Source organism: Leptonychotes weddellii, chromosome 15 (genome assembly GCF_054177405.1).
Source record: "Leptonychotes weddellii isolate Sample4059 chromosome 15, ASM5417740v2, whole genome shotgun sequence".
Classification (NCBI taxonomy): Eukaryota; Metazoa; Chordata; class Mammalia; order Carnivora; family Phocidae; genus Leptonychotes; species Leptonychotes weddellii.
The window spans coordinates 4,172,227-4,190,380 of record NC_138383.1 but is presented as its reverse complement, the minus strand read 5'-3'; the positions used below and the strand labels follow the sequence as shown (position 1 = coordinate 4,190,380).

Sequence of the window (18,154 nt, the reverse complement as noted above, 5' to 3'; positions counted from 1 at the left end):
TTTAGGATTTTGATGGACTCCTGTCTCACATTGAGGTCTTTCAACCATTTGGAGTCTATTTTTGTGTGTGGTGTAAGGAAATGGTCCAGTTTCATTCTTCTGCATGTGGCTATCCAATTTTCCCAACACCATTTGTTGAAGAGACTGTCTTTGTTCCATTGGACATTCTTTCCTGCTTTGTCGAAGATGAGTTGACCATCCAGCAGAACTCTTCTTGAAAGGCAAGAGGGGACACTGTCTTCCGTCAGTGTCAGTGTTTGCTTCACACCCTGCCGCAAATCCCTGACACCTTAGAATCGAGGTTTGGGGAAATACAGGGAAAAGGTGTGTAAATTAAGGTCTCAGAAAATCCTCCCCACGCAGGGGCTCTTCGGCAGCCCTGGCGGTCTCTGGCGGCTGTTGGAATGTTCCGCCTTGGGGTACGGTGGTAAGGGGATTTAGTCCAGTTACAGGATTGCCCGGGTTGGTCCCTCTGGGGCCCTTCAGCCTCTGATGCATTCCCATGTTTGTCCGGGTGCTGGAAGGGGCCGCCCAGGGGCGGGAAAGGGAAACGCGGGGTAAACTCGGGAGTGGGGGGAAAGCAGATCTCAGCTCATTTAACATTAAATGGGTGTTTACGAAAACGAACCACCACTGAGGACAGCCACCACGACCATCTCTGTCTATCGAGAAGGAGCATCCATCCCCGTGCGCGGGTCCTGACCCACCGTCGGAGAGTTTGCAGGACATCCTGGGACCCACGGAAGCTGGTGTGGGATGAGGACGGTGCTTGCCACCTCCGAGTGCTCACAGCGGTGGACGGTGAATCGGAGTCCCTTTTTTTTTTATTGTGGTAAAATATCATAACACAAAATTTACTGCCTCACCCCCTTCTCAGCATCCTGTTCTGGGGCGTTAGGTCCATTCACGCTGTTGTATAGCCCTCACCACCATCTGTCTCCAGAACTCTTCCATCTTGCACAGCTGAAACTCTGTCCCCATGAAACACTAACCCCCCCAGCCCGGGCCCCCACCACCCCACTCTCTCAAGGCATCCGACTGTCTAGGGACCGCAGAGAAGGGGAGTCCTGCGGGATCTGTCTTTGTGGCCCTTTTAAAGGTGCACAGGTAGGACTCAGGGAAGAGGGTATATTTCGGGGCCCCTGAATGTACACAGAAAAGATGAAATACCGGGGCGCCCGGGTGGCTCAGTCGGTTAAGTGTCCGACTCTTGATTTCGGCTCAGGTCATGATCACAGGGTCCTGGGATCGAGCCCTTCCTGGGGCCCTGCACTCAGCAGGGAGTCTGCTTGAGGATTTTTCTCCCTCTCCCTCTGCCCCTTGCCCCATTCACTTTCTCTCTCTCTCTCTCTAAAATAAATAAATAAATCTTAAAAAAATAATGAAATATTTCAAGCATCAGAAAAATGGAGAGCCATACAACAAACACCTGTTCACGCCGCCTAGTGCTAGGAAAGGAGAGCATCCCGCCACATGTGATTCAGACCCTCCTTCCCTCTCTCCCAGTAGATGTTAACAACACACGCTTACACACAGAACTGAAGGCCCCTCTGTACCCACTGGGGCCCCATTCTTCCTCCTTCCCCAGAGCTAACTGCTGTCCTAATGTCTTTGCATTTATAATTTTATACTTTTTTTTTTACTTGTATAAATATCTGTAAGCAACACCTAGAATTGTGTGTGTTAACCTTCCTGTTCACATCATTCTACATAACTGGCTTATTTGGACTTTCCTCTGTCATTCGATTTTATGGTTTTATTTATCACGTCTCTGTGTCCTCTTCCTCTCTTCTGTGGAACTGAGAAGGGTTTCCGCATTCTCTCTCTTTTTTTTTAAGATTTTCTTTTTAAAAAAAGATTTTATTTATTCATTTGACAGAGAGAGAGAGCACAAGCAGGGGGAGTGGCAGGATTAGGCAGATGCCCTGCTGAGCAGGGAGCCTAAAGCGGGACTCGATCCCAGGATCCTGGGATCATGACCTGAGCCGAAGGCTTAACTGACTGAGCCACCCAGGCACCCCTGTGTTCACCCTCGTTTCTTGCAGCCTTCTCTTCCCTCCTGGCTTGACTTTTCTTCTTGCCAAAGTTCACCCTTGGTAAATTTTCAGGGATGGTTTGTGGTTAGGGAACTCTTTCCTAGACTTTGCATGTTGGAAATGTGCTTGGTTCTCACTGCTGAGGAAGAGCTTAGCTGGCTCTAGAATTCTAGAATGGCAGCTGGGTTCCTTCGGCCGTTGGACGGATTGCCCCAGACTACAAGAAACCTGCTGGATTCTCATTTCTCCATGGATGATCTTATTGTCTCTGATAGCATTTCCGACTTTTCCGTGTCCTTGGAGGTGTGCTGCAGGTTCGCCGTGACGTCTCTAATTACGGATGGGTGTTTATTGATCCGGCACGGCACGTTTCTTTTTTAGTTTTTGAGAGCTTTCAGCAGTTATGTTTCAGAACATGATTTTTTATATCATTCCTTCTATTTTCTTCTTCTGAAGCCCCTGTGAGATATATTCTGGAACTTCTTGATCCGCTCTCTGCATTTCTTACCTGTAACTTCTTGTTCTTATCTGCTTCATTTGTTTATTTCCGGGCCACATTCTCGGCAATATCTGCCAGCTACCTCATTCCTCAGTGTGTCCGATAACATATATTCTGTCTGTCGAGCTTTAACTTTGAAACTTCTCATTTCCGGGATTGCCCGTTGATTCTTTATCATGACCGTGCGGTTCTGTTTCATTTAAGTTGGTTTCGCTTTCATAACTTTTTATTTTCTTTGATGTTCCTAAACACTTTTATTTGAAAACCATTTGCAGGGGCGTCTGGGTGGCTCAGTTGGTTAAGCATCTCACTCTTGATTTTGGCTCAGGTCAGGATCTCAGGGTCTCAGCATGGAGCCTGCTTGGGACTCTCTCTCTCCCTCTCCCTGTGCCCTGCTGCCCTGCTCACATGCACTCACTCTCTCTCAATCAATCAGTAAATAGTATGAAAATCATTTTCAGATTCCTCTATTATTTCCACTTCACCAGGAGTGATTTTGTATCTGCATGGTTGATCTTCTGGATTGTCTTTATCAGCATTAGCTTTGCCCATTTTGGGGATCAGGTTTGTAGGTTCATCTTGAGTCGATGTTTCTGTCTCTCCAATCTCTTCCCCTCTCCGTCCATCCCCCATCATCTAGCTGCCTCCACCTGGCCTGCTGGGGGCCCCAGTGCAGAACAATGAAGCCATTTGTTGTTGGCTCGGAGTGCCCATCTTGTGGGGAGCTGCTGGGGACCCAGCTGCTGAGTCCCTGGGTGTCATGGCTTAGAAACTATAGTTGCTCCTTTCCACTTGTCCAGGCACACGGCTGGGAGCCCTGCCCCAACCCCCCCACGGCGTAGCCCCAGCCAGAACACCGCCCCCACTCCGCCGTCTCCTTTCAGTTTCTGTTACATGGAGATGGGGATCTTAGGGTTTTTTTTTTAAGATTTTTTTTTTTATTTATTTGTCAGATTGGGAGAGAGAGAGCACAAGCAGGGGGAGCAGTAGAGGGAGAGGGAGAGGTAGAAGCAAGCTCCCTGCTTAGCAAGGAGCCTGATGCGGGATTTGATCCCAGGACCCTGGGATCATGACCTGAGCCGAAGGCAGACACTTAACTGACTGAGCCACGCAGGCGCCCCATGGATCTTAGGTTTTCTTCCGGCTATGTTTTTTAAATTTCTCTTTTTATAGTTTATCTGCCTTTGCTAAATGAGATGACTTGGAAAATGAACTTAAAGTGCCATCTACTTTTTTAAGCTTTAAATATTTCCTTTTATTGTAAATCCATTAAAAATAGAAAACCAGTGCAAATTTTCAGCTTCCCGGAATGTAATGGGTTTGCAGGTTAACTTTTAAAAATGCAACCTCATCAAGCTGACCCAAATGTGAGCTCAGCTACACATCTTTTTCCCTCCAAAATGGCGGGCTCTGCAGCTGCGTGCAGACAATGGATAATAACTTCATGTTCCCATTGCAAAGTTGGAGGTAATAATATCTCCTTGCAAGATAAATGGGGTAAGCTTCTCTCTGTTGGAAGCCTCTTTGCTAACTGAATTTTTTTGGAAACTATTTTGTTGAATTACAGCATGACACGGCAAAGTGCACACATCCTAAATGAGCCACGTGACGAGCGTCTGCATGTGGATGTACCAGGGTGGCCTCTGTCCAATCCTGAGCAAGCCTGTGGCCTTGGAGAGGTCATGATCTCCATTCCATGCGTAAGGAAGTGAAAGAGCAGAGAGGTTAAGTGCTTTTTCCAAGGTTCCCAGCTAGGAAGAGACATAACAGGGAGGGCACAGCCAGGCCTCATGGCCCCACATTCGGGGAACAGCTCTGAGAGCGGGCGTGGGGGGTGGGGAGCATTTACACAGGAAAGGAAAATTTCAGAAGAAAGACCAGTCCTTTGAATATCTTAGGCTTTCACAAAAGAGAAAAGGGTGAACAAAAACAAAAACACGAAACCCACCTCTTTGCATTGTTCTCACTGGTCTCATTTTGCTTCTGACTGGAACACGTGTCAGGGGCATGGCCCCAGCCCCCAGCCTGGTGTCTGGAAACCCCGACTGGGGGATGCTTAAAGCTACTCTCCAGGACTGCCAGCCTAGGTCCGGGGGCTGAGGCCAGAGTTTCCAGATTTAGCAAGTGAAAATATAGGATGCTCCGCTACATGCTAATTTCAGATAAACAATAAATTTTTTTTTTTAAAGATTTTATTTATTTATTTGAGAGAGAGAGAGCTCATGAGAGGGGGGAGGGTCAGAGGGAGAAGCAGACTCCCCACCGAGCAGGGAGCCCGATGCGGGACTTGATCCCGGGACTCCAGGATCATGACCTGAGCCGAAGGCAGTCGCTTAACCAACTGAGCCACCCAGGCGCCCCTAAACAATAATTTTTTTAAAGTATACCTTTATGTCTTAAATACTACATGGGACATAGTCATACTACAAAAATGATTTGCTGCTCACCTGGAAGCTCAAATCTCACTGGGCATTCTGTGTTTGGTCCTGCAACTTTGCCGAGGGACACCTGCAGAGCATGAGGGCTGAGCCGAGTGTGCCAAGAGCACCCGAGTGTGCCCGCCCCACCCCCCACTCTGTGACCCATGGCACCTGCAGCCGCAGCCCCTGGCAGGCCCTATATTTATTTTTGCTTTTGATGAAAGCAAATTAAGATTCACTTACTCTGGAGAACTGTACCATGATGGCTCTCATGAGAAGAGGAGACACTCGGCTTTTCCCAGCCCGGCGCGTCCCGCGTGGGGCTCTGGCTCCAGCACTCGGCTGTCGGATGCTTATGGAGCGCCCCTGCACACGGCCCTGAGGGAGGGAAGGCCACTCCTGCCCTCACTCATTCACCGTCCACCTGGGGATGGGGGAGCGCCACTGTTATACCCCAACCCCACAACAGCCCAGGGCAGGCGTTGTTATCCCCACGGGACGGGTGAGGAAACTGAGGCACAGAGATTTAGGACTGTGCAGAAGCTCATCGGGCTGATGCCTAGCGGCCCTGGGCTGTCCACCCAGACCTCGGGTTTCCCTCCAGCAGACCGGTGGTTTGAGCCCAGGGAGCATTTTGGAAAGCTCCACCTCCAGACCTGATGGAACGGGCCTGGTGGGGAGCTCTGAAAGCTCCCTGGGAGAGGCCAGTGGACAGAGACGAATCTGGCTTCTCCCTGCACCTCCTCCCGGCGGGGGGAACAGCCCCACGGAGGCAGAGGGGCTCCAGGGCCAGAAGGTGTGCTAGGGGCCCAGGAGGGCACGAGCAGAGGCACAGAGGTGGGATGTGCTCCTGGGCCAACTGAGGGCTGAGCTCCAAGTGGGGGCTTGCCTCTCCACGTTGCTGGGGATTCCCACTGCCCCTGAGCCGAAAGCACGGGTACTGTGTTGCCAAGGATGCCAGTCCCTTTCCCGCCTCACTCCAGGGCCTGGTGGTTTTCCCATCAGAAACCTCATCCCGGCTCCTCCTCCGAAGGGCAGTGGAGGGGACAGGAAGAGTGGGCAAGGCCAGCAGGAAGTGACAAGGGCAGAGGAGAGCAGGCCCAGGGTCGAGGAGCCTTCATTTGCAGCTAACGTTGGAGCCTGGCGGACTTCCTGGCTGATGGGTGGCCCTCCCTGCCCCCACCGACCCACGGCCCTCCTACAAGCCTCCTTGCCCAGAGAATGTCCCGCGGAACCGCAAGGCACTTGTAACAGAAGAGTCCTGGTGTCCCAAGTTTGGGAAGTGCTGTGTACTCTAACTCTTGTTGGAGCCTCACAGCATCTACGAGCACATTAAAGGCTCTGAGAAGTCCTACAGCAAAATGCTGCCCAGTTAGTTTTGTTTGATGTAAGTGTGGACGCTTTGTGACCTCAGAGCCCTTCTCCGTACAACGAGGAACCCTGAGAGCATCATGGAATGCGTCCTGGAGACGGGCAGTGGCTGCTCCCGGCGTCCCGAGAAGGGCTCCCGAGAGAGGGGCGGCAAGTGGAGGTCTTACTTGGATCCGAGGTGCCAGGTTAATCCTTCAGAAGGGCCACCCTTCCTCAGGCTGCTGGCGAGGGAGGGAAGCGCCTTGTCTGAGGAAGCACTCCGCATGAGTCCAGGACCGATCTCTCCCTCCAGGGGGCTCAGCCGCTGTTTGAGGCCCCACCTGCAAGAATGGCAGATTCGGACTCTCAGGATTTGGGGCCCAGCGCTGGCTTTCGTGGCCTTGGGAGAAGCCGTGCTTCGTGGGGAGGGAAATCCTAGTGTGCGGGCCCTGGGTGACCTCGGACTCCGTGTCCCATCTTCCGTAGAATGGGCTCACGAGAAAACCACCCATTGAAATGAAGCTTAAAGTCACTTTGAAAGTCAGCAGTCCAAACTGCCCCAATGTAAAAAAATCCTGCTTGAGGTCCTGATAACGATGAGTGTGATTGTAAAAGATCCGAAGGCCAGACAAAGCTGTGAAAGTATACCAACATCGACCTTGAACACGGGTGTCTACGCACACAGGTAAGAATATCCATTGATAGGAGCCTGTCCGTACGTGTATACATGGTGTGGGTGGCTGTTTTCTCAGATGGTGAGAGCAATATACGTTCATCATGGAAAACACAGAAAAATACAAAGAAGAAACCAAGCCACCCATAATCCCACGACGGGTAGGCACCGCCGTTAGCATCCGGTGTAACATTTCCTATATTTTAATGTTTCTTTTACTATATGCATCATCTTTCTGTTTTCTAGACAAGATCTCTGTGTACCTACGGCCCTTGCAGCCTTCTTTTTGTTTTTTAAGTAAACTCTGTGCCCAACGCGGAGCTCGAACTCACGACCCCAAAATCAAGAGTCGCACGCTCCACTCCACCGACTGAGCCCAGCCCACAACCCTCATTTTAAAAAAATAACTTATTGACGGGGCGCCTGGGTGGCTCAGTCGTCAAGCGTCTGCCTTCGGCTCAGGTCATGATCCCGGGGTCCTGGGTTCGAGCCCCACATCGGGCTCCCTGCTTGGCAAGAAGCCTGCTTCTCCCTCTCCCACTCCCCCTGCTTGTGTTCCCTCTCTCGCTGTGTCTCTCTCTGTCAAATAAATAAATAAAATCTTAAAAAAAAAAAACTTATTGAGGTGAAAATCACATAAAATAAAATAACCATTTAAGGCGAGCAAGTCGGTGGCATTTAACACATTCATGGTGTACAAACATCACCCCTATCTAGTTCTGAAACTTTCCCCAAATCTTCCTTTGGCACTCGCCGAAGCTTTGCGTACTCTTCCACCAAAGACGGGGCTGTTACTTCTTGAACGCTAAGGCTGTTCCTGAATACTGGCTTTAATTCCCCGCACTGCCGGCAGGCTGCTGAGAAGGTCCAGTGCACACCTGTTGTCCGTGGGTCTGTCTGTTCCCCTCCCAGCGCCCAGCAGACTCTGGGAGGGATCTTGACAGCCGAGACCCACCTCGATGCCCAAGCACAGACGCCACTGCCCAGCTGATGGGTCCCCTTGGATGCTTGGAAGCCTCCCCAACACGACATGCCTGAAGCTCAGCCGGTCCTCCATCCGTCCCTCTTTCGTCTCTCTGAGCCGTCCTGATGCAGCCCATCCCCAGGCCCGGGTGACTTTACCTCTGGGGCTCCTTTCTGATACTCTGCAGTTTCTCTCTCTGCATCTCACCATCCCCCTGCCCTGACCCCCATCATCGTCCCAGCCTGGAACACTGCCTCAGGCTCCCCCTGGACTCTGGCCTCCTCCTGTCGTTTGCAGTCCAGCTAGACGGCTATTCCAGAGTGCCAGTCTGCTCATGCCAGCCCCACTTCTCCCTCTTGGAACCTTTCCATGACCTCCCGTTCTTTTTTAGGGTAAAGGTCCAAGTCATTAAAGTGCCTGTGAGGCCTGCTTCCTCCACCATCTCTCCAGCTTCTCTAGGCTCAAGCCTCCTTCGTCCTCCTCCAGTTCCTTGCAGGGACCACATTTCCTCCCACCACAGGGCCTTTGCACAGGCTGTTCTCTGCCTGTCGTCTCCTTCCCCTCCGTTTTTCCTGGTTAATCCTGACTCATCTTTCTGACCTCAGCCCAGTCCCCCCTCCTACAAGAAGCCCTCCCTGACCCCGGACCAGATGTGAAGCTTTTAGTGTATACTCTGACGGCACCTTCTTCTATGTTGGTTTGGTTAATGTCTGTTTTCCCGACCCAACTAGGAGCATTAGAGGGAAGGGGCCATAATGAGTAATCAAGAAATATGTGTTGAATCAGCCAATGAAAAAACAATGTAATTAAGAGGATAAAGCTCCTGACACATATTTGCCAGAGTGCTTTCCGGACATGTGGGAGCCACGCACTCTCCCACAGCGCAAATGCCGGTGTCAGAGTGGCCACGCCTTTACCGTAAACTCTGCACATGCAGCAAGGCCTCAGTCATCTAACAAGTTCAAGCTCAGGGATGGCACAAGTTAGAGAACAGTCAGCAGCAGATATGCTGAGCTGAGCTGAAGAAGCAAAGAGAGCCACACACCTGGCGTGACCGGGGCCGGTTAAGAATAGAGGACAGGAGCAATCCCCCTGGATGGCTTGTCAGAGCCAAGTCTGACCACTTGGGCCTGGAAACCTGGGTGGGATGTCCAGGGAAAGGACTAGCAAGATGTTGACGGAAGACAGAGAAGAAAAGGTGAGCGGAGGCAGGGGGCACGGGCAGTGGCTGGGGCCGGAGGTCTCAGGCCGGCAGACGATGCGGGAGGTGCAGTGTGGGGAGCACGTGAAGGCTCACCTCGCTGGCACCTGGGCTGGGAAGACCCAGAGACCAGGACTGCCGACCAGATCGCCGCTTGTGGCCTCCTTGGGGCATGCCGCTTCTACGATGGTCCCAAAGCTTGCCTGCCTCCCGGTATTCAGGGCGGCCACCTCCGTGATCAGATTACGAGATCATGGTTTCCATCTTTCCAGCAGACCGTCTTCCCTTGATGGAAAAGTTGCTGAGTCGGGGAGTCCCACGTGCCAAGGAGCTCAGTTCTAGCTGGTGCAAAACTGAGGCCTTCAGTTTAAGAGCCTCCACGGAGCTCAGTTCTGGCAACAACCGCATGAACTTGGATGTGTATCCTTCCCTCACTGAACCTTCAGATGAGACCCTGCCCCAGCCAGCCCCTGGACTGCCATCTATGAGACCCTGTGCAGCCCCGAGCCCAGCCCAGCCACGCACATATTCCTGACTCCCAGAAGCCATGCGATGTTAACCATGTGTCATTTTAAGCCACTAAGTTTGTGACAATTTGTTACACAGCAGTAGTTAACGGATACACTCCCTGTGCCTTGGCTTCCTCATCACAAAGAAGTCTGGAGCGGCTCAAGTTTAAGGGTTATAATGAAACAATAGGCTCTCCCACATTCAAAGGGAGGGACCTAGGGAAGAACGGTAAGGTCACAGTGTGGAAGGGGGATGGAGACAGTGCCGTGGCCGTTTTTCGGAAGTATGCTCTGACACGGCCCATCCTTGGGCCACAGCAACCCACATGCTCCCACATGCAAAGTACACTCACCCGCCCCCAAGACCCCTGACGTCTGGTCCACGTGCTTTGGGCCCAGACTCCAGGTGCAGGATCCAGTCTAGTTCTTGAGGCCACCTGGTGCAGATGGGTCTCTGGGGGAGGGTTCCTCAAGTCCTACGCCCCTGCCTGGGGCTGTTCTCTGAGTCACACTTCCTCTTTCATAAGAAAACAGAGTTTGCAACTGGATAGCTTTCTCAGCCTGCTTCCTCCTCTAAAAGGCTGAGAGTCCAAAAACCTCTTTTTTCATTTTGCCTCGTCTTTATCCCAGTTAGTCCAAACCTAATTCCTTTAAAACCTTGGGGGCTGCCTATGTGTTCATTTAAAATCGGCTCCTTGCATTAAAAACCCTACCCACAAAACTTTTTAAAAAATGAATAGACTTTGTGTGTAAAGAGTTGTTTTAGGGTTAGAGAAAAGGGGAGCAGAAGGCACAGAGCGTTCCCGTGGGCCCCGCACGGCCCCCACTCCGCCCCCAGCATTCCCTCTTCTTCACATCTTGCATTCGAGTGGTACATTTGTCACAACTGATGGGCCAATATTGATACATGATAACTAAAGCCCACAGTTCACATTATGGCTCACTCTTTTTTTTTTTTTTTTAAAGACTTTTATTTATCTATTTTAACAGAGAGAGAGAGCACAAGCAGGCAGAGCGGCAGACAGAGGGAGAGGGAGAAGCAAGCTCTCCGCTGAGCAGGGACCCCGATGTGGGGCTCAATCCCAGACCCTGGGATCATGACCTGAGCCGAAGGCAGCCACTTAACCGACTGAGCCACCCAGGCGCCCCCACGGCTCACTCTTGTTGCACATTTTTCCCTGAAGTCTTCCCCAAGGATCTGACAGTCCCATCTGGACTTCCTTGTTCTGAGGCCCTTTCTTACTTTGAGAACCCTTTGCTGGCTGCAGAGACAGTTCCAGCTTTTCTCATTTCCTCGCAATTCCACTTGAAACTCAAATCGTTTGCTCTTGGTTCATCTTTCTCCTTTCTCATTTTATTATAGGCAGAGCCTTCTGCCTCCCCCTGGAAAGCCCCTTAGCTAGATCATCAAGTTCGCGAGCACACTTTCCGTCTGTTTTCTATACCACTGCAGACACCAGCTTTGCTAAGCTTTCTGCCACCACTTGGTGAAGGCTTCCTGTCCGCCAGAGGGCAATAGCACTCTTTTGTCTTTTTTTTTTTTTTAACATTTTATTTATTTATTTGAGAGAGAGAGAGAGAGAGTGCACGAGTGGGAGGGGGAGGGGCAGAGGGAGAGGGGGAAGCCGACACCCCGCTGAGCAGGGAGCCCTATGCAGGGCTCAATCCCAGGACCCTGAGATCACGACCCTGAGCCGAAATCAGGAGTCGGCCGCTTAATCAACTTAGCCCCCTAGGTGTCCCCATACGTTGCTTTTCTAATCAATACATCCGCCTCGCAAGCTATGTAAGACATTGTCATTACATTTATAGGAGCAGAAACTGAGACTCAGAGACGTCATATGGCTTGTCACAAGCCACACAATAGGTGAGGGAGCTGAGTGTTGAAAAAACATTTTTAAAAGGTGGCCAGCACAGTGGCCTGGGGACGTTTCGTGAAGAAGCAACATAGCAGTATGTGAATCAGTAACTGTTAAAGGTGTCATTTAAGATGATCTTGAGCCATGAGAAAGTTTGGTGTACTCTATGAAGGCAAGTGATTTTGTTATACGTTTTATCATTTATACTATCATTTCAAAGAATGAAAATAAAATTTTTGTGCTTAAACAACCTTCATGCATCTTGAAAGCCACGCACTTGTACAGAACACCTCACTGCCCCTCCTTCCCTCCCTCCCTCCCTCTCATCCTTCCTTCAGAGTCTTGGGAATGTTAGATGTCCTGAATCACTACAACACAGGGGTTCCTGGTTCCTGGGTGCCCAGGTACCTGTGAATTATGACCCACAGGCAGAAAGGTGAGCGTCGAGAGAGGGGCCAACCCAACAGAAAACATCCTCCATGACTCCAGGATGCATCTACTCTGAGGATGGATGAGCACCGGGGCATCTCTGACGTGAGCTAAATAAAATGAACGAAGCCAACAATTCGACAGACTCTTGAGAGGTGGTTGGGCTCCGGGAACCAGAGGCCTCAGTGTCAGGGCCGTACCATGCCTTCTGGCTGAATCAGAACAAAGCTTGACCAGAGTAGAATTTGCACACATGGCAGTTAGGGGTGTTGTGTTAGTTCCAGTGACGACTGGTTGGGGGGGGGGGGTCGTGGGGGGCGTGGCCATCCCAGAATCTACTGACAGCTGCCCATAATTCATCTATATCCCCAGGCCTGGGGCTGCTCACCTCCTTCACACCCCTGCCCTGCCTCAGCCTACCATCCCTAGATAAGGAGTGGGAGGTTGGCCCAGGCAGAGTCCAGGGTCTACTCTGGTCCAGTTGACTCTAACCAGGGGTTGGGGAAGGTCACCTGGCTGGACAGATTTCTGACGATGGGGAGCAGGTGGGAAGGACTCACCCACTGAGCCACATGTACCCGAGTTCTCATTTATAAGGGTTTCCCACTCCCTGGCAGGAAATAAAAACGCTTCTTGGAGCCCCATGGAAAGTAAAGGAGAAGAGGGGAAGAGAGTGTTGATGAAGCTAAGCCTACTTTCTCCTGTGTGCTGTTTGGGATGGCGGCCAGGAGCAGGCAGCGCTGAGCCCTTACTGAGAACTTGCGTGGATCTCCTCCACCACTCCTGTCTTACCTGGGGGCCTGGGCTGGCAAATCTGGAAGGGCCGGCCGGGTGCGTCTCTCTGCGCTTGTGAGACATCGCGCCTCGGGCTCCGCCAGGCCCTTCCCTCTGCCTGGAACAGCCTGCCTCCCCAAACCTTGGCTACCTGGCAGATTCCTACTCATTCTTTAAAACCTTGAATTGGCACCACCTTAATACAACTCTGGCATCATCCTCTAGACAAAACGCTTCACTTTCTTCCTGTACGTTAAAAAAAAAAAAAAGTTTTATTACGGAAAATTTCCTTAAGGATACAAAAGCAGAGAGACTTCTGTACAACTTTTGCCAGGGAATGCACACTCTCATCACTGCCTGTACTACACGGGTTGGAAAGCCGAGTGTCCCCCTGCGTCTGCTCTTCAGAGCCGCGCACAGTACCTGGAATAGAGCGGATCAACGTTTCTCAGATGGAACAGAAATGAGCTGATACAACGCGCCCATTTTACAGATGTGGAAACTGAGGCCCCCCGCTCATCAGAGGAGTCGAGGCAGTCTGTTCTTTTGACTCCTAGACAGGTAGAGAGACAGGTACCCGGCCCACCCTGCCCTGCCCTGGGCAACTAAACTGGAGTCCGGCTCTGTCGCCCGCCCCCCCGGGGGGCAGGCCCGCTGTGCCACCGCCTCGCCCCTCGGCCTGAGCGCGCGGGCCGCTCCCCGCGCTCCCTCCTTCCCCCGCGGTCACCTGGGCCCCCCCGCGCCCGGACTCGAGACAGGGAAGGAGCTGCGACGCCCCGGGACCAGCCCTTCGCGCTGCGGGGTGGGGGTAGGGGTTGGGCGGTGCAGGCCGGCGCGGGCCACGAGGCGTCCCCACCCTCGGACGTGCTGCGTAGGGGTGCAGAGTCGGGGCCGCAGGGCCGCGCCAGGTGCAGCGCGGGGCGGGGCCGGGCGCGCACCTCCACGGGCGGGGGCGGGGCCGGGGGCGGGGCGGGGCCGCCCCTCCTCCCGCCCCACCCCGCGCTCTCCGGGCCCGGGATTAGCGACCCGGGAGCCCGCGCCCCGGGGCCTCGCCGCCACTTTCCTGGGAGCGGCGGCCGCGGCGGCACCATGAAGAAGTCGTACTCAGGTGGGCGCCGCGGCCGGAGCGGGGAGGGGTCGGTGTCCCGGGACGAGCCCTTCTTACCTGAGCCGAGGCGGTGGCGGGTGGGGACGGCGCGGGCCGTTGCACTCCCGCGCAGCTCCCGCGCGTGGGGCCTTCGCGCCCGGCCCGTGTTCGCAGCCCCCGCCCCGGACCCGGATCCAGGGTCCTCCAGGCGGTGAGCCCCTCGACGGACTCGGCGCTGCCCTTTGCTCCCAGGCCGCGGGGCCTGCGCGCGGGTCGGGACCACCCGTGAGGGGGGCGGGGGCAGGGGCGGGTGGGGGGGGAGTCCTGGCGCTGAGGCCTCTGACCCCTGTCACGGCTGGCCCCGCTCCCGACCTTGCCCAGGGTCCCCCGCCGCCGTCAGCCACTGCTCGCTCAGGTGTCTGGAGGGGCCGCCGTGGGGGCCGCTGCCCTAGGCTGGCCGTACTTCCTGCTCGCCCTCCTTGCCCCTTGCGTCCGACTCTCCAGGCGCCGCCCGCGGGTCCCGGCGTGCGCGTATGTGTGTGCGTGCAGGGGGTCGTGGGGTGGAGGATTTCCTGGGCTCAGCCTCCAGGGCTGCTGGTGGTCCAGGCCGCAGCATCCTTTCTTCAGATGAACTGTTTGTTACCCCTCTACCCGGTGGAGCTTGGGAAGTTCGCCAAATGGGACCATCCAGCAAGGCCCGGGCTTACTACCACGGGTTCATCCGGTGGGTCTCAGAGTGCGTCCCCCACCCCCGGGTGCTGGCATCCTAACTCCACCGGCAGGTCTAACCTCACACACGTGGGGGAGGCCTCACTGGCTCGCATCACTCTGAAGTTCCATTTCACAGATGGGCCAACTGAGGCCACAAGCATGGAGGGGCAGACAAGGGTAACCCAGATCTCTCTTTCTCTCTCTCTCTTTCTTTCTTTCTCTTTTCTTTTCTTGTCTTTTCTTCGTGGTCCCCCCCACCAAAGGATCCTGGCAGGATCCGTTGTCCTCAGTTCTCAAATAATAAGTAGCATCTCCTCTTTTGCTCACCTTGCAAACTGTGTTCCTCCCCTTAATCTATTTGGACATGAAGTCTTCTGCCAAGGACTCATGAACTGATTTTTACTGATAAAGAGGACAGCATCATGGGACTTAGTTGGAGCTGAAGAGGCCATTCGGGCCACCCCCCTGCCTTTGGGCCATTTCTCAGTCTCCTGCTTTCCATATTCAGGAACTGAAATGAGTAATAAAGAATAACTTGTCTCAAAGAGGGTTACTCAGAACTTCCTTTAAAATACTCTTCTGGGTCAGTGGCTTAGAATTTCAACTTTTACCTCCTTGTTGCAAACAGCACGGCCCTTCAGACACCCCCAGCACAGCTCTATCTTGGGAGCGTGGGCGCGTTGATGTAATGGTGGGGGGGGGGGGGAGGGGGCTTCCAGGTGGCATATGCTGGGATTTGGCACTCGGCCTCCCTTCCTCCCCAGCATGCTCCAAATACTTGAGATGGTTGTGGGCATTGCTGCCGTGTGCGGCCCTCTCCCTTGGATCGCTAGCCCAGTGCATCCCAGGGACCTCTGTTGGCTCCCGCCCTAGGCTCCTTGTGCTTCACCTCCTGCTGGTGGGTCTGGACAGTGGGGGCGATATGGGTCCTGCCAGGTCATAGGTCCTTGGCATTTTCCTGGGGAGCCTTTGAGACCTCCGTGGATGCCAGAGGGCCCCTGAAGCAGGCTTGGGCTCCTCTCCTCCAGGCCTTCTCCCCCTCCCCCCCAGGTAAATTAAAAAAGAAAGATGAAGCTTTGTGTAATAAATGGAAGTAGGGTTTATGGGGTGAGTAGGAACTAGCTCTTGTAAAGGCAGCCTCCATGGCTCCTGTGTTTACCTAACGGGGCGGGGCCCTGGAGGATGGGAGCAGGGAGGGCTTGGACCACTTCCAGTTTGTTCCCCTGCTGGCAGTGGTCCAAGGCGGGCTGGGTCACTCTGTTGCAGTTGTATGGGATTGGGCTGGAGGGGCCTGGCCCAGGGGCGGGCTGGCCTCTTGGCCTCGTTCTGAGCCTGCCCCAGTTCTCTTGGTGCGCCCTGTTCAGAGGGGTGCTCTGCAGAAGTCAGACTGACCCTTAGGTAGCATCAATGCTATGAAGTTAAGGAGAACCCAAACAGTGTTAACCCCCCACCCCAGGGCTGAAAATCCAAGGACAGCTGAGAAGGCTTCTATTTTCTGCCTGGACTGAGTGAGATCATTGCTTCTGGACCTATTTATGGGCTCAGAAAGAAATCAAGTGATTCTAATGGGGTCCTCTGTAGAGCTGGTTTTGAGCACTCACGAGTCTCTGAAACGGGGAACATTTTTAAGCTATGCTTTGGGGTGGATCCCAAGTGTCTTGGGGCTGTACGCATTCATTGAACACACGCCATGCGTTGGGCACCCACCGCCGGGGCCGCGAGGGGACAAAGATGCTGAAACGACGGGGGTCCTTGCTGCATGCTCACAGGGGAGACGAGAAGCAGGCGAGACACCAGCTGGATGACACCCGCCCCCCCGCCCCGACCTGAGCTGTAGGCTCCAAATGCTACCAAACACCCTGGAAGGAGGGATCCCAGGCCTGACGGGAGGTTTGAGTGGGAGGCAAGATTGAACTGGGCCCTGAGAAATGAGAGGTGGGAGTAGGTGGAGAGTAAAAAAGGGCTTTCCAGGTGGGGAACAAAGCGAAGGCCCCGGTGGGGGCTGCAGGACGGCAGCTCCAAAGCCACTCCAGCCTTTTCCTGGATCCACCTCACCTGCTGTTCTGGTCCACAGGCAGCGTGGCCCAGGGGCGAACTGCAGGGCTCCTGGAAGCCAATCCTAGGCTGGCACCTCCTCGCTGTGCGGCAGGGTACTTGATCTCACTTCATTTGTTAAACAGGGTTGATGCTGATTTGTTGTGAGGATTGCATGAGCCCCTGCGTATAAAGGCCTAGAAGCCCCTGCCCTGTACCTTGGTGGCTGCTATCGTCTTCATCATTCTTACCAGCTGTAGGAAGGCCGAGAAGGCCATATGTTCCTCCCCTTTCCCAGGAAGCCGGGAAGATGCCCGGTCCTCCCTGCACCCTCTGCTGCTTCAGAGGCCAGGAGTGAGGCCCAGGCTTCTCCCTCAGGCCCTCAGCGTTGGAGCCGGCTGTGGTCTGAACCCCCCTGGTTTTCTGGTGGTCTGAGTTTGGGGCTTCTCACTGCACGTCGGGTCATGGGCACCTGGCCTTTCAGTGTCCCTGGCTCCCCTGGGAATCCTCTTGGGCACAGGCGCTTATCTAAGGCCCACAAACCACAGAAATGGGGAGCAGGGGGGTGGGGATTGTTCTGTGGGTGCACTTGGGAATTAGTCTGAGATTCTGTGTGGCTTTCAGGATATTCCCAAAGGGGTACCTGGCCTATCAGACGTTAAAGAGCCTTCTCCAGAGGCCTGGGTAGGAGGCTGGACCCCAGGGGAACGGCCTGAAAGAGACTATGTCTGGGCTGGCCCCTGGGAAGTGCAGCCTTCCTCACACCCAGTGCCCTAGAAGCTGACTTATGGGACGGGAGAGGAACCTCTGAGAATACTTCCCCAGTGAGCTAACCCCGGGTTGCCCGGTGAGCGTGGGCAGGGGGCTAAGGCAGGGTTCTTCCTCTTCTTTATCCCGGCCCCTCCCCCCACCCAGTCCTCGCTGCCCCTTGTCTCCTTGAGTCCAAGCCTGTTTGCTCTGGCTCATTTGGGGACCTGGGTAGAGAGAAAGAGCTATGAAGTGCAGTTAGTCTGTGGCACCGTGGACTTGTGCCCAGGACCGTGGGACTCGTGGAGCCCTGGAGCCCCCCAGTCGTGAGCAAGCTGGCCGAGCCTGAGACCTGGGGCCATCCTTCTTGCTGGCCCGTTGCAGAGGTGGGGAGGCACGCTCAGGCATGGGTGATGGGCCTGCTCGCCCTTCTGGCTCACCCCAGCTCCCAGTCACCTGCCCGGCAGCATCTTCCCAGCCAGCCCAGAGGGTTCTGAGAGTCCAGTGGCATGCACCTGAGTGTGAGGCAGCCCACCTTCTTCCCGGAGATCCACCCCCTCCAAGTAGCCAGTTCGAGTCAGGACAGGTGCAGAGGGGACATGAGATTGCCCCTCTGGAGCAGAGGCCTTGAGCCCATGAACCAGGCAGACATGCTCAGAGCTCTCAGGAGGGTGTCAGCAGAGGGCATCTCACCTGAGGACCCAGGGACCCCGCTAGCAGGAAGAAGGCTCTCCCCACCCCCCACCCAACCCCTTGGGCAGCCCTGTGAGACTCTCCTGCCCATCCCAGGCTGCCCCACGTGGACGGGACCTGGGGGTGGGGCCTTGTTTCCGCACTGCTGTTTGTCCATGGGTAGTGTTG

General features: G+C 54.2%; 1 protein-coding gene across 2 annotated transcripts in view; it reads left to right on the top strand.

Annotated features, from left to right (window-relative positions):
* Positions 1-13,725: 13,725 nt before the first annotated feature.
* Positions 13,726-18,154, top strand: part of SEPTIN9 (septin 9) — a 145,631-nt gene continuing 141,202 nt past the window's right edge. The window contains exon 1 of one of the 2 annotated variants that reach the window (XM_081804405.1): positions 13,726-13,822. In XM_081804405.1, coding sequence (XP_081660531.1) covers positions 13,804-13,822 — 19 coding nt within the window. In that variant the 5' untranslated portion in view covers positions 13,726-13,803. The remainder of the gene's footprint in view (positions 13,823-18,154) is intronic. The other variant, XM_081804408.1, reaches the window with a different exon arrangement.